The following is a 17434-nucleotide window of genomic DNA, read 5'->3' as shown; positions in this document are numbered from 1 at the left end:
CTCACCCCAGGTTTCCACGCAGCTTTAATTGCTTCCTTAACATCTTCCTTAAACAAAAACCGCTTATCAAACCTGAATTGACCCTTGTAAGCCATCTGAGAATCCATTAGTTTCACCAAAAATGGTCTATGATCAGATCCTCTTTTCTCCAAAAAAGTCTGGTTAGAAGCCGGAAACTGCTTGAACCATTCCTTGTTACCAAAACACCTATCGAGTTTACTTTGAATCCACTGATTATAACGAACTCCTCCCCAGGTGTAAGGGTCACCTTGACTTGGCAGTTCCTCCATCTCACACGCATTAATCATATTTCCAAAAGGTTGAAGAACGCTATCATCTCTTCTAGGACCTCCTAGCTTTTCTCCATTATGAAGAATATCATTAAAATAACCCAACATGCACCATCTATCCTTTCTCACAACTCCAATTCGACTAATCTTCTCCCAAAGATGAGCCCTATACTTTATTACAGGTTCCCCGTATACACAAGAAAGGAAGAAATTTAAGGTTCCAAACTGAACTTGCATATCCAACAGGTTTTTGTTTACAGCCAGGAAGTCTATATTTACAGAACTTTTCCAAAACAACGCAAGCCCTCTACTTCTACCAACTGGTTCTACTGTATACACCCTATCATACCCCAACGATTCTTGAATATCTACCATTTCATTTTTACAGTTTAAAGTCTCCATTAGGAACAACATCTCAGGGAAGTGTTTTTTACGCATTTCCTCGAGACGGGGAATTGTCAAGTTATCAGACCGTCCAATACCTTGACAATTCCAGCTGATAAGGCTCATTGGAATTCAGGCAATCCCTCATTTGGGATCACCTCATTTGATGTGCGCTTCGCGACTTTTAAAGTAACCAAATGACCTTCTTCAGACTTCCTTTTTATAAGTACTCCAACCTCCAACCCTTTCTGCTTCTCTCCATTACCAGACAAACATTCAGCCTGCTTTGCCTTGAAAATTCATTTAGTTTTGGTAGGCCTTCTCCTCGAAATACCAGCTTTACCAATTATAGTTCCGGAAGAAGAAGCTACAAACGGGCAATCTCTTTTAACTGTAGAACTAAACTGATAAAGATTTGGTACCTCCCCAAGTCTTGCCAAGGCACTAACAGATTTCCTTGGTTCTACCATTATGCTTCCTGTTTGCATTGAACCTGCACTGATTGCTGAGGCCATCAATTTGGGAGTCTGAACACCATAATCCATCACTGCAGGAGATGACTCCGAACAAACGTCCTCATAATTAAACACTATTCCTTTCTGCTTATCCAAAATGTTTGTAATTTTAGGAATTGGCTCCAAGCTCAACATAGATTTCTTTGCTATTGGATCAGCCTCTGCCTGTGCCACAGACTTTTTGACTCTTTCTTCTCTCACTCTTCTTTCATCAATATTAGCAACCAGTAGATATTGACGCATCCCTTCCACGACATCCGGTGCTATTCTCTGTCTTCCAGTGATGGGATTAATACCTACTTGCTCCTCCTTTAATACTCCAAATAAGGGATCATTAGGCTTGAGGACCAAAGGTTTTACAATGTTCATAAAGGAACCTGAAGCTTTTCTTTCTGCTGCTTCTAACTGCCTTTTTCTTAACATAAACGGACACACTTCACGCTCATGATTCAACCTCTGACACTCATAGCACCGCTTCTGGATTCTTTCATACGAAAATAAAATTGTTGCAGTTCCACCCTTTGGCAAGTTAACAACCTTCTGTTTACGCAGGGGTCTAGAAACATCAAAGAAGACCTTCACTCTAACATAATTCTGAACCTGAACCTTAGTAGGATCGAAGGCAACTGTATCAACTTTCCCAATCAAATCGCCAAGAGCATCTACAGATTCAGCAGTGTAATAGTTCACAGGAAGCTGCCGAATCTGAACCCAAAGAGGAATATACTGCAGATAATCTTCAGGAGGGTTCTCAACCCATCTTTCAATTACCAAGGTCCATTCGTTGAAGGTGTGAACTCCTTTATCCATGACGTCAAGCAGATCAAACTCGTTGTCAAAGAGAAACTGAAACTTTTCCTTAGAAAGGGCAACTCCTCTGCATTTACCAACTTTCTGCCACTTCCTAGGCATCTCCACAATCAAAATAGGCATCAGTTGACAATCAGGATTAAGGATTCGACCGATTAGACTCAGATAGTTTCTTTCTATCGAACTTAACTCAGGAAGATCTGGGAGATCAAACGGGACGTCCTCTTCCTCCAAAGACATCACCATCAAAGTTTTATCCATAGCAATCGACATCGCAGAAGAAACACTGATGGTTATCAAAGCGATTGACGAAACTCGAAACTCTAGCAGATTAGAACTCACCAAGAACACGAAAAAAGTCAGGAGCTGAACCCAGAAAAGAACATAAGGTTTCTTCAGACTTCAATTTACTGAACACATGTTTATTATCCAGAGGTAACAACAAAGGGGAAAATTAGATATTTTTCAAACTATGGCTCTATCTTCGAAAAGTAACGGACTTTTAAAAGAAGAGAAACTTAGGCCCACACAAGGGAAGCTTATCTAGAGAGGATTTTATCTTTCTATCACTAGAAAGTTTTGTCGCTACCATGTTTGGCACTTGTGTTGATATGGGCCTTATGAGCTTAATAGTATTAAGCTTGTTTGGCAAGAAAAAAAAAACTTAAATATCTGAAAAGAGAAAATACATGCACGAGATAAACTAACAATCGAATGAGGACAAAACTTTAATTTAAATTAATGTGTCAATGGAATGATAAAAAGATCCATTCTTCGTCATTATCTATTTATATTTTTTTTGTATCAACCAAATAATAAAGATTCCATTACTTTTAATCAACGAAACTAATATTAGTCATTTTTAAACTGTAGATATGAAGTCAATTTGCCGACAAAATACAACATTTTTCAATAGAACAGTTCTCACGATGGCAAAAGACGGTGATTCTGACTTTCTTCTGCCTCTAGGAGACAAATATTATGTAGTTGATTCTGGATATCCAAATAAGCAAGGTTTTTTGGCTCTCTATAGATCTTCTCAGAATGGGTTATTAGGTATCACATGTAGGGTTGGGCACGAGTACTCGTTACTTGCCTTACACCCGCTACTTGACCCGTACTCGCCTTGTTTTTTCAAGTACTCGTCGTTGCCAAGTCATAACAAGTCGTTGAGTTTTGCTACTTGCAAGTACAAGGCAAGTAACAAGTATCACAAAAAAAAATTACGACTCGCCTTGATATTACTCGTTACTTGTTTATGACTAAAAAAATGATAACTAAACCATAAAAACCAAAGCCCTAAACAAATATTTCTTTGTTGTAAGAAGTAAAAAATATTTTTTTATTGATTCCATCTTCTTTTTTTATATTAGGTGCAAATATTTTATTTAAAATAAGTCTCGTGCTTTTACCAAGTCGAGTAAATAAAAAAAACTTTTATAACCTTATCTCGTAAAATAATATCTATCAAGTAATTTTTAGAAACTTGAAAAAAATATTCAAGTAATCAATAAATATTTGTAAGTAGCAAGTAATCGAACAAGGCAAGTAACTTGCAAGTAACATATTTTTGGATAAGTACTCGAAATAACAAGTACTTGTTTCTGACAAGTCAAGTACAAGTCGAAAAATTCATTACTCGTTCAACGCAAGCCAAGTATCAAGTATACGTAAAAGAGCAAGTACCCACCTTGCGCCTCACATGTCACATTTCAACAATGGTCCTCCTCCTAAGAATAAACAAGAACTGTTTAATCGATGTCATGCATCTCTACGTTCCGTTATTGAAAGGACATTTGGAGTTTGGGAGAAGAAATGGAGGATTTTGAGTGATTTTCCGAGATATGATATTGCAGTTCAAAAAAGAGCGGTAACTGCTACAATGGGATTGCATAATTTTATCAGAATTTCAAACTACTTTGATGAAGATTTTATTGAAGAAATGAGACATACAAATACTAGCAACGAAAATTCTGAAAATGATATAAGTGACATGGAGATAACAAATATGGCTGATGGAGATCGTATGACAAACATTAGAGACAATATTGCAGATATGTTATGGGCAAATCATTAAATTATGTTACCTTTGTTTATGTATTTTTTTCATTATGTGTTTTGATATTTTGGTGTAATTTTCATTGTTTAAATATATGATAAATATATGATCTGCATTTTTAGACTGTTTTTGTCATTTATAATTTTTAAAAATAACTTGTTCTGCTTGATCTGCATCTCTCCTGCATGATCTGCTTGATACAGAGGCGGACCCACAGCAAAGAAAGGGGGGTCAACTGACACCCATTAAATATAAGAAAATGAATTTTTAGTTGTACGTTGTTAAAAAAACAGTTTAGTTGGTTACTTTACCCTATTCTTGACCCCCCAATCTCGGTTCGAATCCATTTTTATCCTATATGTTTTGTTTTTGTAATTTGGGCCTTTTTGTTAGCTTTTGGGCTTATAGTGTAAATTATGATCCAGGTAAAAAAAATTCATGAGTCCGCCCCTGGTTTGATATGTACTTGTTCCGTTCGATCTGCATATTCTGCTTGTTCTGCACCGTTTGAATTGCTTTTACCATTCGGATGGAACTTCGATTCAAACTTGGCCATGCATGATACACAATTACACATGATCAATTTCCTTAACACGTGTTTTCGTAATAAGGTAGTGCGCCAGACTTTGTAATTATACTCGTTCACGGCCCAATGAACAACTTTTGCGTCCAAGTTTGGGGCAACTCATCCACACGTGTGGAAAGCCAAGAACATTATGTAATGTACACAATCAAAGGTTTGTACTTCAACAGATCCCACGTATGGGTTACGTTAATTTTGCGTCCGGCATCATTATTTCATAGTAAGTGGCTTTTAAAAGTTTACACGCAATAACTTCTCCAACATCCTTTAATCTTTCTAATTGAATATATATATATATATATATATATATATATATATATATATATATTATTTTAAAGGTTCCCAAAATATCATGGAGGGAATATATTAAAAAAATTGGTGAAACTTTAGGGAAAAGCTGATACGGGGTGGGGTGTGAAAAAGAGACAAAAGGAGGGAATGAAGAAATGAGGTGGTGAGGTATGCTGAATTGTTGTGGGTCGATATGGTCAATAAAGCAAATCGCATTATTGGAGTGACATTTCATATTTTACTCACTTTCATCGTAGTATCTCTGTAGCGTGTACTAAAAAGAACAACAAAAATAAAGAGAAGAAACCTAATTATGAGATATGGGTCATTTCATCTCCATGCACATTCTCTTTTCATCCTTTTCTTACCATATCTTTACAAGAATTTCACTTTCTAATCAATTGCTAAAACCATCAATGCCATCGAATCAGTTACTATATGTTCACGTTTTCGTTAATTACCATATAAGTTTGGTAAAGTTTCTAAATGTCCATGCTCGTAAATTAATAAACAGTTCGTATTGTTCCAACTAATTTTCAAAGATTTCACCAATTCTCTTTACTTTAATCACATAACTACTACTATAATCACGTGACTACTATTTCAAAATTATCCATGGGAATTACATACTCATTTATAAATATAGCCAAAAAACAGGGATTTGAAGAAATAAATGCATTGAAATCATATGTTATAGAGAGATTCATTCTGTTTCACATGAATACTACTCAAAAGAAACATATACCGCTCGCTCCTAAGCAAAAGACTATTTATACTGATAAACTAAACCGAATTTAATTCAAACCGGGTAAAACCGGGGATAAACTGAAACACTTGGCAACTAAACCAAGAAAACCATAGTTAGGCAATAGATTGGATCAAGAATCAGCCCACGCAGCGAAAACAGGCATCTGAGGCAAAGTATGTGAAACGGCCTTGAGCTCAGCACTAGGGTTCGTAGTCCAAGAACTCATGTTTCCGACCATATTTGCTCCAAACATCTTCTGACCAACTTGCGGCAACGTAAAAATCGCCGGAAAACTCAACTCTCTCTCCGGACTACTAACTTCTTTGTTCAAACCACCGTCCACGACAGCATTAACAGCGTTTTCTTCGTTGTTGTTGTTCCGAACCACAATGCTGTTGATGTTCCTTCTAGCTAACTCTCCAGACAAGAGTGTGTTACTAGCCATTATGCGATCAACGTCGTACCTTGTTATATCAAAGTTAGTCACAGCGTTTGTGCCACGGAACTTGATGGCTGCTACATCATAGGCTTCCGCAGCTTCTTCTTGAGTTCCTAATTAATAGTGTTTAAAAACATTACGTGAGACTATAATATATTTTAAAATAGCTTACAATAGACGACAATCACCAGTGAAATTTACCAAAAGTTCCGAGGTAGAGATCTTTGTTTCCAGCGACTCTACCGATCCGAGCTTGCCACCTTCCATGCTGGTGGTGTCTAGTACAAGAGAACCACAAAGTCAATATTTGCATTTTCTAATTTAATAAATGAAAACTATATAATAAAGTTGAATAAATGTATGTTAAAGGACCTTGTGACTCCTCTATAGATGGAAGCACCCCTAGAGAAACCACTGCTTTTCCTTCTCAAATGAGCAACATATTCTTGTCTAGTCATGTTCTTCATGTCCTCAATCTCTTTCTGATAATTCTCCACCTTTTAAAACCCATAAAAAAAACTCAATTAGCATAACATAAAACATTAAGGTCAATAAGATATAAAGTAGGAATTAAAAATTCAAAAGGAAGAGAAAATGGTTTACAGAGAAATTGGTGTGAGTAGAGGGACCCCAGTACTTGAGTGCAGCTAGATCATATGCTCGAGCAGCTTTCTCCTCCATATCATAACCTCCTAAAAAGTTTTAATCAAACAAAAAGCAGTCAAAATCCATCATTATTTCCCCGAGAAAATTTAGGGGGAAATCATGAATCCATGAAGATTGAAGTGTGTACTTACCCAGATAAACTAAGAAGAAGATCATCAAATCATAATCACAAATAGGGTAGAAAAAAACACACCCATTGTCAGTAACATATCAAATAAAATTATATAAAATATTAAGCCTAAAGAAAAGTAGATTATAATTAAAATAATAAATAAATAATGCTCCAAACCTTGTCTTCCTTTTCTGCTATGACCTTCCTTCTTGAAACTATTGTCCCATAGATGAGCTTCATATCTACCAGTCCATCTGTGTCTGTTTCACGTGATTAAAACCCGTTGAATAATAAGTACAAGAAAACTTGTCTAACAAAAGTCAAATAATATTTAAATATTAATAATGAAAGAGAACCTTGTAACGCCTCGGTATTGAGAAGTTCGTTGTCCAAAGGTATCAATAGATTTTCTATGAACAATATGTTTCTGTCCAACAACCACTACTTCCTCTTGTCCTCTCTTCTTCTTTGCAGCAGCCGCCATTGTTGTTGTCTCAAATCCAACACTTGTCTCCACCCCCAAAGCTTCAGAGATCTGATGGTGGTTTTGCGCTTGGTTGTTTTGGTTTTGGTGGTGGTGAGTGCCAGTGATGCAGCTAGATTGTGACCCAGGGCTCATGGACAAACTCAGTGACTGTTGAAATTCCCCATATACCCCTACATTAAAAGAACCTCCTCCATGTGTCAAACCAGGGTCATTCTGGTAACTTCTTGTTTCTTCCTCATGGTGGTTTCTGGCTTGTGGGAAGCTAAAGAACTCTTGAAAGTTTGTGTTGTTGTTTGGCTCATGAGTGGTGTTGTAGAATAAACTATCTAAGCTAAGATCCATGGCTTCTTTGTTACTTGTATTGCTGTGATGGGTCCCAAAGAAATCCTCCATCTTTGGAGATGAAACTAAAAAGGAAAAAAAAAAACTCCTCAGGACCAAACATGTTTCCATCATACAAGACACAACCAGAAAAACAAAAAGAAATAAAGATTATCCAACTTGTTGTTAACCTAATTCACATTACTACTAACCTTGAGTATGGTGATGCTGGTTTGAGTGAGAAGATCTGTTGAGAGCTTCCATTAAGCAAAGAGAGCCGTCAGATCTGAGTGGCATGACAGACATTTGAGAATACATTCCCCCAGCCGCTGAGTTAGATCCATAGCAAACTCCATAGTTGTTACTGTTATCACCAACAACAAGTTGCGGTGGAACAGAAGAAGAAGTAGCAGCTGAAGAAGAAGATGAGTACAGAGCTTCTTCTCCTCCTCCTCCTCCCATTTTCAACATATTTGAAGACAACGAAAACCCTAGCAAATTGGTCGTGTTGCCATGATTATTATCATCATTATCACAAAAGGACTTCATTCTTCTTTTCTTTCTAAAATGTACTCCCTGCTCTCTCTCGTTTTTTTTGTTTTTAAATCTCTCGAAGTGGTCAGCTAAATCGTAATCATTGGCTAAACAACGAACACATCATCTTTCTTTCTCTTTCTTTAAGCTTATAAGAAAACTCAAAGTTTTGTTTTAAAACTCAAAGTTTTGTTTTATCTTTGTTTCGGTTGATAAGAAGAAGAAAAAGGAGGAAGGGGCTTTAGAATATAAGAGAGGGTCTTTGAGAGGATAAAGAGAGAAGAGCAAAGCACAAATTTGCTGTTTGAATCCGTTGGGATCTGTGTTCTTATTGAGAAAGACGTTTCTTTACTTTCATTTCATTTTTTATTTTATTTTACACTTTCAGCCTTACAGAATTCATTTTATTATATGATTTCTTAAAAGTCTTTGAGGACATTTGAAAGTTAATACACACTCATTGTTAAAGCTATTGGTATGAGATATGAGTTACAATACAACTGTCAACGAACCCCCACTCTTTTGTATCTATCGTTTTTCTTTCTTAAGCACAAGCTACTTTTATGCATTTTATTTCTAACTTAATTCTTAATAAATAATTAAACATCAAGACTCGTTAAAATATAAATACATTGAATGAAAATTCCACTAGATAAATCATACTATTAGGTGTGTTCAAAAAAGAAAAAAAAATCATACTATTAGGCGCTAACCTTGTGTGTGACTCATTTTAAAAATATGTATATAGTAAAACTGAAATTAAACGTTTTTCTTTTCGTGAATATACGTACGTCTCGTTACTGGGACAGAAAAAGAGAAGGATACGATTTTTTTTTTTTTGGAAAAAATAGGGATACGAATACAAACCTATAAACCGACAAAACTATACAGAAGTCCACAAAAGGGTCAAGACACATCCAAAAAATTTCATGACCGACCGTAGAAATTAACGACGAAACTTTTGGTCACGGCTCTAAATGACCCGACATATATAACTCTGCATCCTTTGAATTCATCTTTTTATTTCGTTATCTTCCAAAATCTTAAACCAAGTGGGTCTCTACTCGTATTAATATTTGATTTTGCTATACATTAAACCAATGTGTATATACACTGCTGTCTCTATATGAGTGACATGTTTGTAGCTCCAGCTACAAATTATAGTTAGAAAGCTTAGCTAGGAGATTTTTTTGAATAAAAAACCTTAAATTGTGGTTGTGCCATAGCGGCATGTTTCTGGTTATGTTGTAAGCAGCATATTGTCACGCTTATTCTGTAAGACATTATGGCCTGAGCTGTACGACAAATTTATAAGCGGTGTTGATCCGATGCACAAAACAAATAAACTGGGTTAAAAGATAGAATAAAAAAATTGGATAATTTTCCACATTTTATAGACGTTATTAAAATTTTACAAAATTAACTAATATATGTAATGTATGTGTCTCATATATCTGTTAGTTTATCTCCAACAAGACACCAAAACTTATGTAACTTCATCTCCAACAAAACATCAAATTTGGTGTAGTGTGACTAGTGTTGCACCAAATTTGGTGTAACACTATTCATCACACCAAATTTTTAAAATACATATTTTATTATGTTTCATTTAATAATATAGTTTCATTGCTACTAAATTTTTAATTAAACATAAATTTATTATGTTATTTTTATTTTTATTTTATTTTCACATAATAATAAAAAAATAAAACTATTATTTTTATTTTCAAAATAAATTTATCAGTTACAAATAATAAAATCTAAATAATAATCTAAATGTGATAAAATAATTATTTATCAATTACAAATAATAAAAATATAAAACTTTAAAAACTGAAAATATCAAATAATATACTCTCTCCATTTTATTAAGATAGACTTTTTAGAAAAAAAAATTTGTTTTACAAAGATGTATTTTGTGTTTTCTATGAAAAGATTGTAAACTTCTAAAAAATTAATTGATTTTATTGAATTAGTATTAGTTAAAATTTATTGAAAATTAAAAATTACAGAAAATAATACATTTATTATGACAGTTTAATGTGTTTTCTTAATATGTGTGAAAATACTAAAAAATACTCCCTCTATTTTTTTAATATAAGTCGTTTTAGAATTGTGCACATAGATTAAGAAATCATTAATTTTTTTATTTTCTAAACAAAAACATCATTAATTATTTACCTAAACACAAATCAACCAATAATAAAATAGAAGGTATATTATCATTGGTCATATAACATTAGATGTTAATAAATTTTACATAGAAAACCGAAAACGTCATATAATTTGGAACAAAAACATTTCTTTAAAACGACTTATATTAAAAAAACGGAAGGAGTATATTTTTCTGAAATGGAAGGAGTATAATATTACATTAGATGTCATTGTTGAAGACGACAACAAGATTATGACACCAAAACATCAAATTTGATGTCATGGGTGGAGTTGGTGTTATGGATGGAGCTGCCCTAATGGGTGGAGTTGGTGTTATGGATGGAGCTGCCCTAAAGAGTAATTTTCTCTTGTACAAGCGATAATTAACTAGATATGTTAGGACTTTTGTCCAAAAAAAAAAAACTAGATATGTTAGGACTCAAAACATATGTAGGCCCTATGATGTCTGCAACAACCAGCTGCAATGTAGGATAAGACATCTCTACGGCGCCGTTTTGCTCAAGAACCACACCCATTCATCTTTTATCACCATGACTTACGTATCAACCTTTTCAATTTTAAAATGGAAATAGTTTATCAATTAGTAATCAATATTTCTCATGTTCTTTCCTTTCTTATTTTGTTTACATTAAACCTTACTATAACTAAGTTCGGTAAATCTAATAATTTCACCCCTCAGCTTATATCATAACGTTTTGTTTAATCATTGTTAAACCTCATGTTTCTAATACTTCTACATTAGTTTCTTAAAATTTCAAGAGAGTTTTCTTCTGCAATTAAAAATTGTATACACAAAACAAATGTAGTTAGAGCAGCATTATCGCTGACTCTTAACCCAACTCTTACCCCTAAACCCCAATTTTAAAATAATTAACAAAACACATAAGCCCAAGAGTTGCCTCTTGCGTAAGGTCTGGAAGGCCCGCCTCTTAGTGACAGGTGTCACCATAACGCGATGTCTCTGTCTCTGTCTCTCTCTCTCATCTCTCATCTCTCATCTCTCTTTCTCTCCCGAAAGGACTGATTCTGTTTGATTTCGAAACTTCCACCACCGGAATCGCCGCCATCTCAGTCGCTTCACCCTCCTCCGTCCCGACCTTCCTCCCCAACGCCTCCTCCGTCCCGACCTTCCTCCCCAACGCCTCCTCCATCCCGATCAATCTCTGAAGCTCTTGATATCCTCTTCTCAGGGGCACGCGTTGAGCTGAGCACGGACTGGTTTGTTCTCTTATTACAAAGCAATAAATATTTTTTGTCAGATCATCTTTGAGTTTTGTAATGATCGTTTCTTATCAAACCTCAAGGTGAATTGTGGAGCCGACCTTGCTATTTTGTTTGTTTGGTGTGGTAGTTAAATCAATTAACGCATTGTCTCTACCCACTTGGGCTGTTCATGTTTCCAGTGTTGTCGAATGGTTCCTCTCCCTTCTTCCTTGATTTAATTGATTCAACCCTCATCTTAGAAAAGTTTTGAACTTTTGATCTATAGTGATGCGAGATAATAGTTTCTGTTGTGGGTTTCTCGAGTTCTTGATATCTGTTCAGAAAGAAAGGGTTATGAGTCATGTAAAGGTCTCTCATGGGAAATGGTTGACTTTAGAAGAGAGTTTTGTTGAATCTAAGAAGCAAATATGTCTTTGTAAGAATATTGATATGCAAAAAAAAAAAGAATATTGATATGCAAACTGTTTGGTATACTTCTGGTTCATATGAGATTAAAGATGTGTTGATTTTGTTTTGATAGGCAGATGGGGAGAGGATTCTAGGATCAAGGTCTGAGTATTTGCAGAGCAATGCAAGACTAGGAACAAACTCAAGGTTGTTTTGTTTCCTTTCCTTCACCGGGTGAGCTTGTCTTCTCTTGTCTCTTTCTGTTTGAGACTTTCTCAGACCAGCCATTAAGTAAAACTAGTTCGTGTTTTGCTTCAAACGATCAGGGACACTTGGCTAAAATCTCTGAACCAGTTAGAGGTAGGCTCTCATACAAGCCTCCCATCTATGATATCAATGCGCCAGACTTGTACATTCCCTTTATGGCATTTGGTACGTACGTTGTTCTTGCTGGTCTTTCACTGGGACTTAATGGAAAGTAAGTTCTTGTGACCCTATGCATCTCTCTCAGCGTTTTGAGTCTTAGGGGTTCAGTGATCGATGGACACTGAAGATTTTTAACCTGAATTCATGTAGGTCTTCTTATTGGTACTTTGTATCAGAAGTTTGAACATTATTGACATTGTATGTGGTAAAGATTCATGTTTTATAAACAATTTTCATCTCATGGCATCTTCTTCCCAAAATAAAATTTTTTTTTTAAACTCTTAATTAAGAACCTTGCAATGGAGCATAAAAATATTTGGGTTTCTTGATATTGTCTCTTAATTCACTTTTAATACTTAAAAATATTAAAAAGAGCTTAAGAGTTCCTAAGTGTCTCTTAGGGATAATGATAGAGCATACACAAAACAAATGTAGTTATGCTCTCGGTTTACCAAACATGTCCAGAAACCATTTTTATATAAGAACAAGAAACGTTTTTTCTCTTTGATAATTTGCTTTTAATGTAGAGCCGTTGGTCAACATACCTGCAGCATGGAGCAGAGGGAACATAAATACGAATATTTAGAATAAATATTATTTTCGACTTATCTCGATATAATTTTTTGGCACACCAAAATTTTGATCCACAAATCAGGTTTTTTTTACTAAGAGGTATTTTTTAGTTGCTCCAAAAAAGAAGAGGTATTTGTTTAACCGATAGAATTATACGGCGAAACATAGAATAATTGAACCTGGTCATATTTTATTTATTTTAAGTCAAATTTTCTTCTGAGTGAAAATTGTTACTTTGATAAAGAGTTTTGATCAACGTTAATATTATGCTAATGATGATGGACTAAGCGGTGATAATCTTTGAAAATTTAAAGTAAAACCTTTAATATTAATGATTAAAGAATTAAATGAATGATCCTTTAAATGTGAATATCTACGTTACTCCCTTCGTTTTGTTATAAATAACGTTTTAGAACTTTTGTTTTGTGTGAAATTATTCGACGTTTACAAACTTTTGTGTACATTAGAGTGACTTTTGACTTTATTTATCCTTACACTAGTGATTATGATCCAGATTATTTGCACATTAAAAAATGATGATAAATAAGGATAGAACAAACAATATAATAGCTTTCTTAATTTGTATGTTGTCTTCTAAAACGTCAACTAAATAAAAATAATGGAATAATTATAATTTTAATATAACTTTTATATAATTAAATGTTAAACATGAATTGATTATATTAAAAATATTCAAAAATAATAATAAATTTTTTTTGACAAAAACAAATTAATGTCTATTGTACTATTATCCAAATTAATGTCTATTATACTATTATCCAAAATAATAATATATTTTTTCAATACATAAATTTCTGAACCTATATTTATCGAGAATTATGAATTAAAACTCATTAAATAGTCTTGATAATTATAAGTTTATATATCTATACTATTATTTACGAAGTAAAATTTTGCAAGGAAGTTCTCAGTAAAAATTAGAGCGGTTAATATCGTTTATACCTTTAATGAATAATTATAAAAATTAGTCAAAAATAAAAATGAATTTCAAATCTTTTTTTTTGTTGTCATCAGCATAAACAGACTCATACAGACTATGTGAACCAAACTAGGAGATGTCGATCCATGTGAACGACGAAAGACGGCTGCTTCCTGAAACTACGTGCTAGGCTTTCCGCCTTTGTATTTTGCGTTCTTGACACATGGACAATCTCTGATCGGGAAAAACTTTCTTTCCGGACTTTAACATCATCTAAATAACTTGCAAAAGCTGGACATTCTTCTGGTTCCGAAACCATATTCACCAATTGAGAACAATCCGTTGCAAATGTAACCTGAAATTGTCGTAAGTTCCTCATACACTCCATTGCCCAAAGTAATGCTTCCATCTTCGTATGTAGAGGAGATAGACTAGCCCGAACATTCCTTGCCCCCATCAATCTCTCAAAACCTTCTAAAGTACTAAACCACCTCTGGCCGGAGAAACTACTATCCTCTTTCCAGGAACCATCAGTGAAGCACCATCTTACTTGGATTAACGGTAATACCGAACCCTCTGCATGTGACCCTGCTCTCTGTTCCTTCACTATCTGCGCTTCAGCCTATAGTGTGGACTCTGTTTCTACCAGTTTAATCGTATCCCTAGGATCCATATCAAGGTTACTAAAAACTTTATTATTCATTCCTTTCCACATATATCATAGAATCCATGCAAACTGATGATCATCTAACTGTGGAGAAACTCTTCAAAAAAGATGATCCATATTTGTAAAAAGATTGGAAAAATAGCTGGATTTGATGGTATCTTGGATAGCGCCCAAACCTGTAATGCTGGAGGACATTCAAAAAATACATGGTTAATTGATTCCTCATCAGCGCTACATCGTGCACAAAATATATCACCATTGTGCACGAATTTCAAATCTATCTGATTAAAAAAGTGATTAATATTAATAATACATCGTTTATACCCTTAATGAATAAATTACATAAATTAGTTGAAAAGAAAAACGAATTTAAAATATATCTAACTAAATAAGTAATTAAAATTAATTATTCGAAGAATTATCTAAAATATAAATAATTAAAATAGAATTTCTATTAATACTATTATATTTATATATTATATTAGATAATTGACTATAAATAAATATAATAAAACAAATTTCAAATCTATCTGATTAAAAAATTGATTAATATTAATAATAAATCACTTTTACCTTTAATGAATAAATTATATAAATTAGTTGAAAATAAAAACGAATTTAAAATATATCTAATTAAATATGTGATTAAAATTAATAATACTAAGAATTATCTAAAATATAAATAATTTAAAACGAATTCTATTAATACTATTATATTTATATATTATATTAGATAATTGACTATAAATAAATATAATAAAAATTTCAAAAATAAAAACATGTTTTAAAACATAAGATAATTCTTAGATATATTCTGTTGTTATCTGAAAATAATATTTTATTATAAAATTTATAGTTAGATATAAAATAATTTATAATTAAATGCTAATCAAACAAATAAATATATTTTCTAAAAAATATGTGAATGTTTTTAAAATTTTACTCAACAATAAGAATATATATAAAAAACTAATGAATATATATATTAATAATATGTTATTTATATGTTATATTGGATAATTGACTATAAGTAAATATAATAAAATTCTCAAAAAATAAAATATATTTTTAATTCTTAAATATATTGTGTTTTTATCTGAAATAATATTTTTTATTATAAAATATAAAGTTTAATGTTTGATTTATCTTTTTGAAAACATAATTAATAATTTATTATGTTGATTTTGATTTAGTAGTTATAAACAGATATATATCTCTAAGGACACTATGCCCGCACATGCAGGTAGAACACCTAGTTAGCTATGTTTTGATAAACATAGTTCAAAATCTTGATAATTAATGAAAACATTTTTTTTTTAAAAGACAATCATAGTTGTATATAAAGAGATTTCTACAATGTTTACACAACATGATTGTTTCTAATTTTTATTAAATATATATATATAGATATATTTGTTATATATATATATATATATTTGTTATATATATTTGTGTGTTTTAATGTAAGATTGCATCGTATATAAATAGATTAATGTTAAATTTGTTATTGATATTGTAAGTGGATGACAATAAATTATTTTATTCGTCTTTAAATTAATAATACTTTTATTAATAAATATTAATAAGATAATTATATCCATTTGGCGGGCGAAACACCTAATATACGATGAATTACAAATACAAAATCATTAAATCCTTGAGTGCAGAAGATAGTATCATCAAATAATAGACATTAATCATTTGAGATTACAAAAGAAATTACCTAAGATAGTTTATTTTTGCATGAAAGTGATAAAGAGACAGATTTTCTAGTGTGAATGATTTTGTTGGAATGAAAAAGGATAGTGGGAGCAGTTGTTTTGGAGGGAAAAATCATATGCACGAAGAGGTCCCTCTTTCCTTCCTTTGATTTTTGTAATGATTAACAATTCCACCAAACGTCAAAATTTAAATAGTACGTAGTACCATTTTGTATCCAATTATCTTTGTTAATGTTTTCCAATAATACTCATCTTATTTTTTATTCACTTTGAAACCAATTAATCAAAAGGAGACATGAACAAAACGTCAACAACCGCAAGATCACGACGGAGAACGCAAACGGGAAACGTTCTAATCATTTAATTTCTTCTCTATTCACAGACGAAACAGCTGTAGATCTTTTAGGACAGAGACGACTCTTTGGCTTCATACTGGTTCTGCCGTGACCATTGTACCCCTGAAGTGTACATGATTATTGGTTTGATTATCATTTAATTTGTATTTGATTTCTTATCTAATCTTCCGTAAAGAAAGGAAAAAAAATGTAAACTTTGAAGTATACATATTTCATTAGATTCTTTCATATCTTGAGCTCTAGTCTCGTTGGGATTTCTATTAGGTCAAATACACGTGATTATATCTAGGTACGTAATACATGAGATTCGTATCAAACAACTGAACAAACTTAACATCATCGTATTTACAAACACAAAGATTACTAAAGATAAAATTCATCAGAATCACATATTATCTAGCTAAACAAATCCACGACTTGCATTCTGGTCCATTTTTAGGGTATGGGTTTGAATAAACCAGTTTAATTTAGTATCTACAATCAAGTGCAACATATAGAACTATCCATAAAAGCAGAAACATTTGGTTGGTAATGTCAGCGTATATACATTAATGCTACCTCATCCAATTGTTGACACAGACACAAAAAAAAAACAGTTTCAAAAATATGTAGTATCTCACACGTGAGTTGTTATTGAACTTAATGCAAACGTGAATACCACCAAAAAATTTTTTTTTATTGTTTTAGTGATCAAATTTTAAGATGTTAGAATTCAGGACCATTTAT

At 32.8% G+C, this 17434-nt stretch overlaps 2 protein-coding genes and 1 long non-coding RNA gene across 3 annotated transcripts; 1 reads left to right on the top strand and 2 right to left on the bottom strand.

Moving 5' to 3' along the window:
- Window positions 1-969: 969 nt before the first annotated feature.
- Window positions 970-4888, bottom strand: LOC106411661. The gene has a single exon (XM_013852468.2). The coding sequence runs from the start codon at window positions 2270-2272 to the stop codon at window positions 974-976; it is 1299 nt and encodes a 432-aa protein (XP_013707922.2). The 5' UTR covers window positions 2273-4888; the 3' UTR covers window positions 970-973.
- Window positions 4889-5810: 922 nt separating this feature from the next.
- Window positions 5811-8254, bottom strand: LOC106396835 (AP2-like ethylene-responsive transcription factor ANT). The gene is given in 8 exon segments (NM_001316074.1): window positions 5811-6232; window positions 6321-6397; window positions 6492-6616; window positions 6723-6811; window positions 6917-6925; window positions 7075-7157; window positions 7254-7791; window positions 7918-8254. Coding segments are annotated over 8 exon segments (1680 nt in total).
- Window positions 8255-11239: 2985 nt separating this feature from the next.
- LOC125592376 lies at window positions 11240-12681 on the top strand. Its single transcript, XR_007328291.1, has 2 exons — window positions 11240-12259; window positions 12352-12681. It is a non-coding gene; the product is annotated as an uncharacterized LOC125592376 (long non-coding RNA).
- Window positions 12682-17434: the final 4753 nt, after the last annotated feature.

The sequence above is a fragment of the Brassica napus genome, chromosome A3 (genome assembly GCF_020379485.1).
Source record: "Brassica napus cultivar Da-Ae chromosome A3, Da-Ae, whole genome shotgun sequence".
NCBI lineage: Eukaryota > Viridiplantae > Streptophyta > Magnoliopsida > Brassicales > Brassicaceae > Brassica > Brassica napus.
The sequence above is the reverse complement of the archived record's forward strand: the minus strand, read 5'-3'. Positions and strand labels throughout refer to the sequence as shown.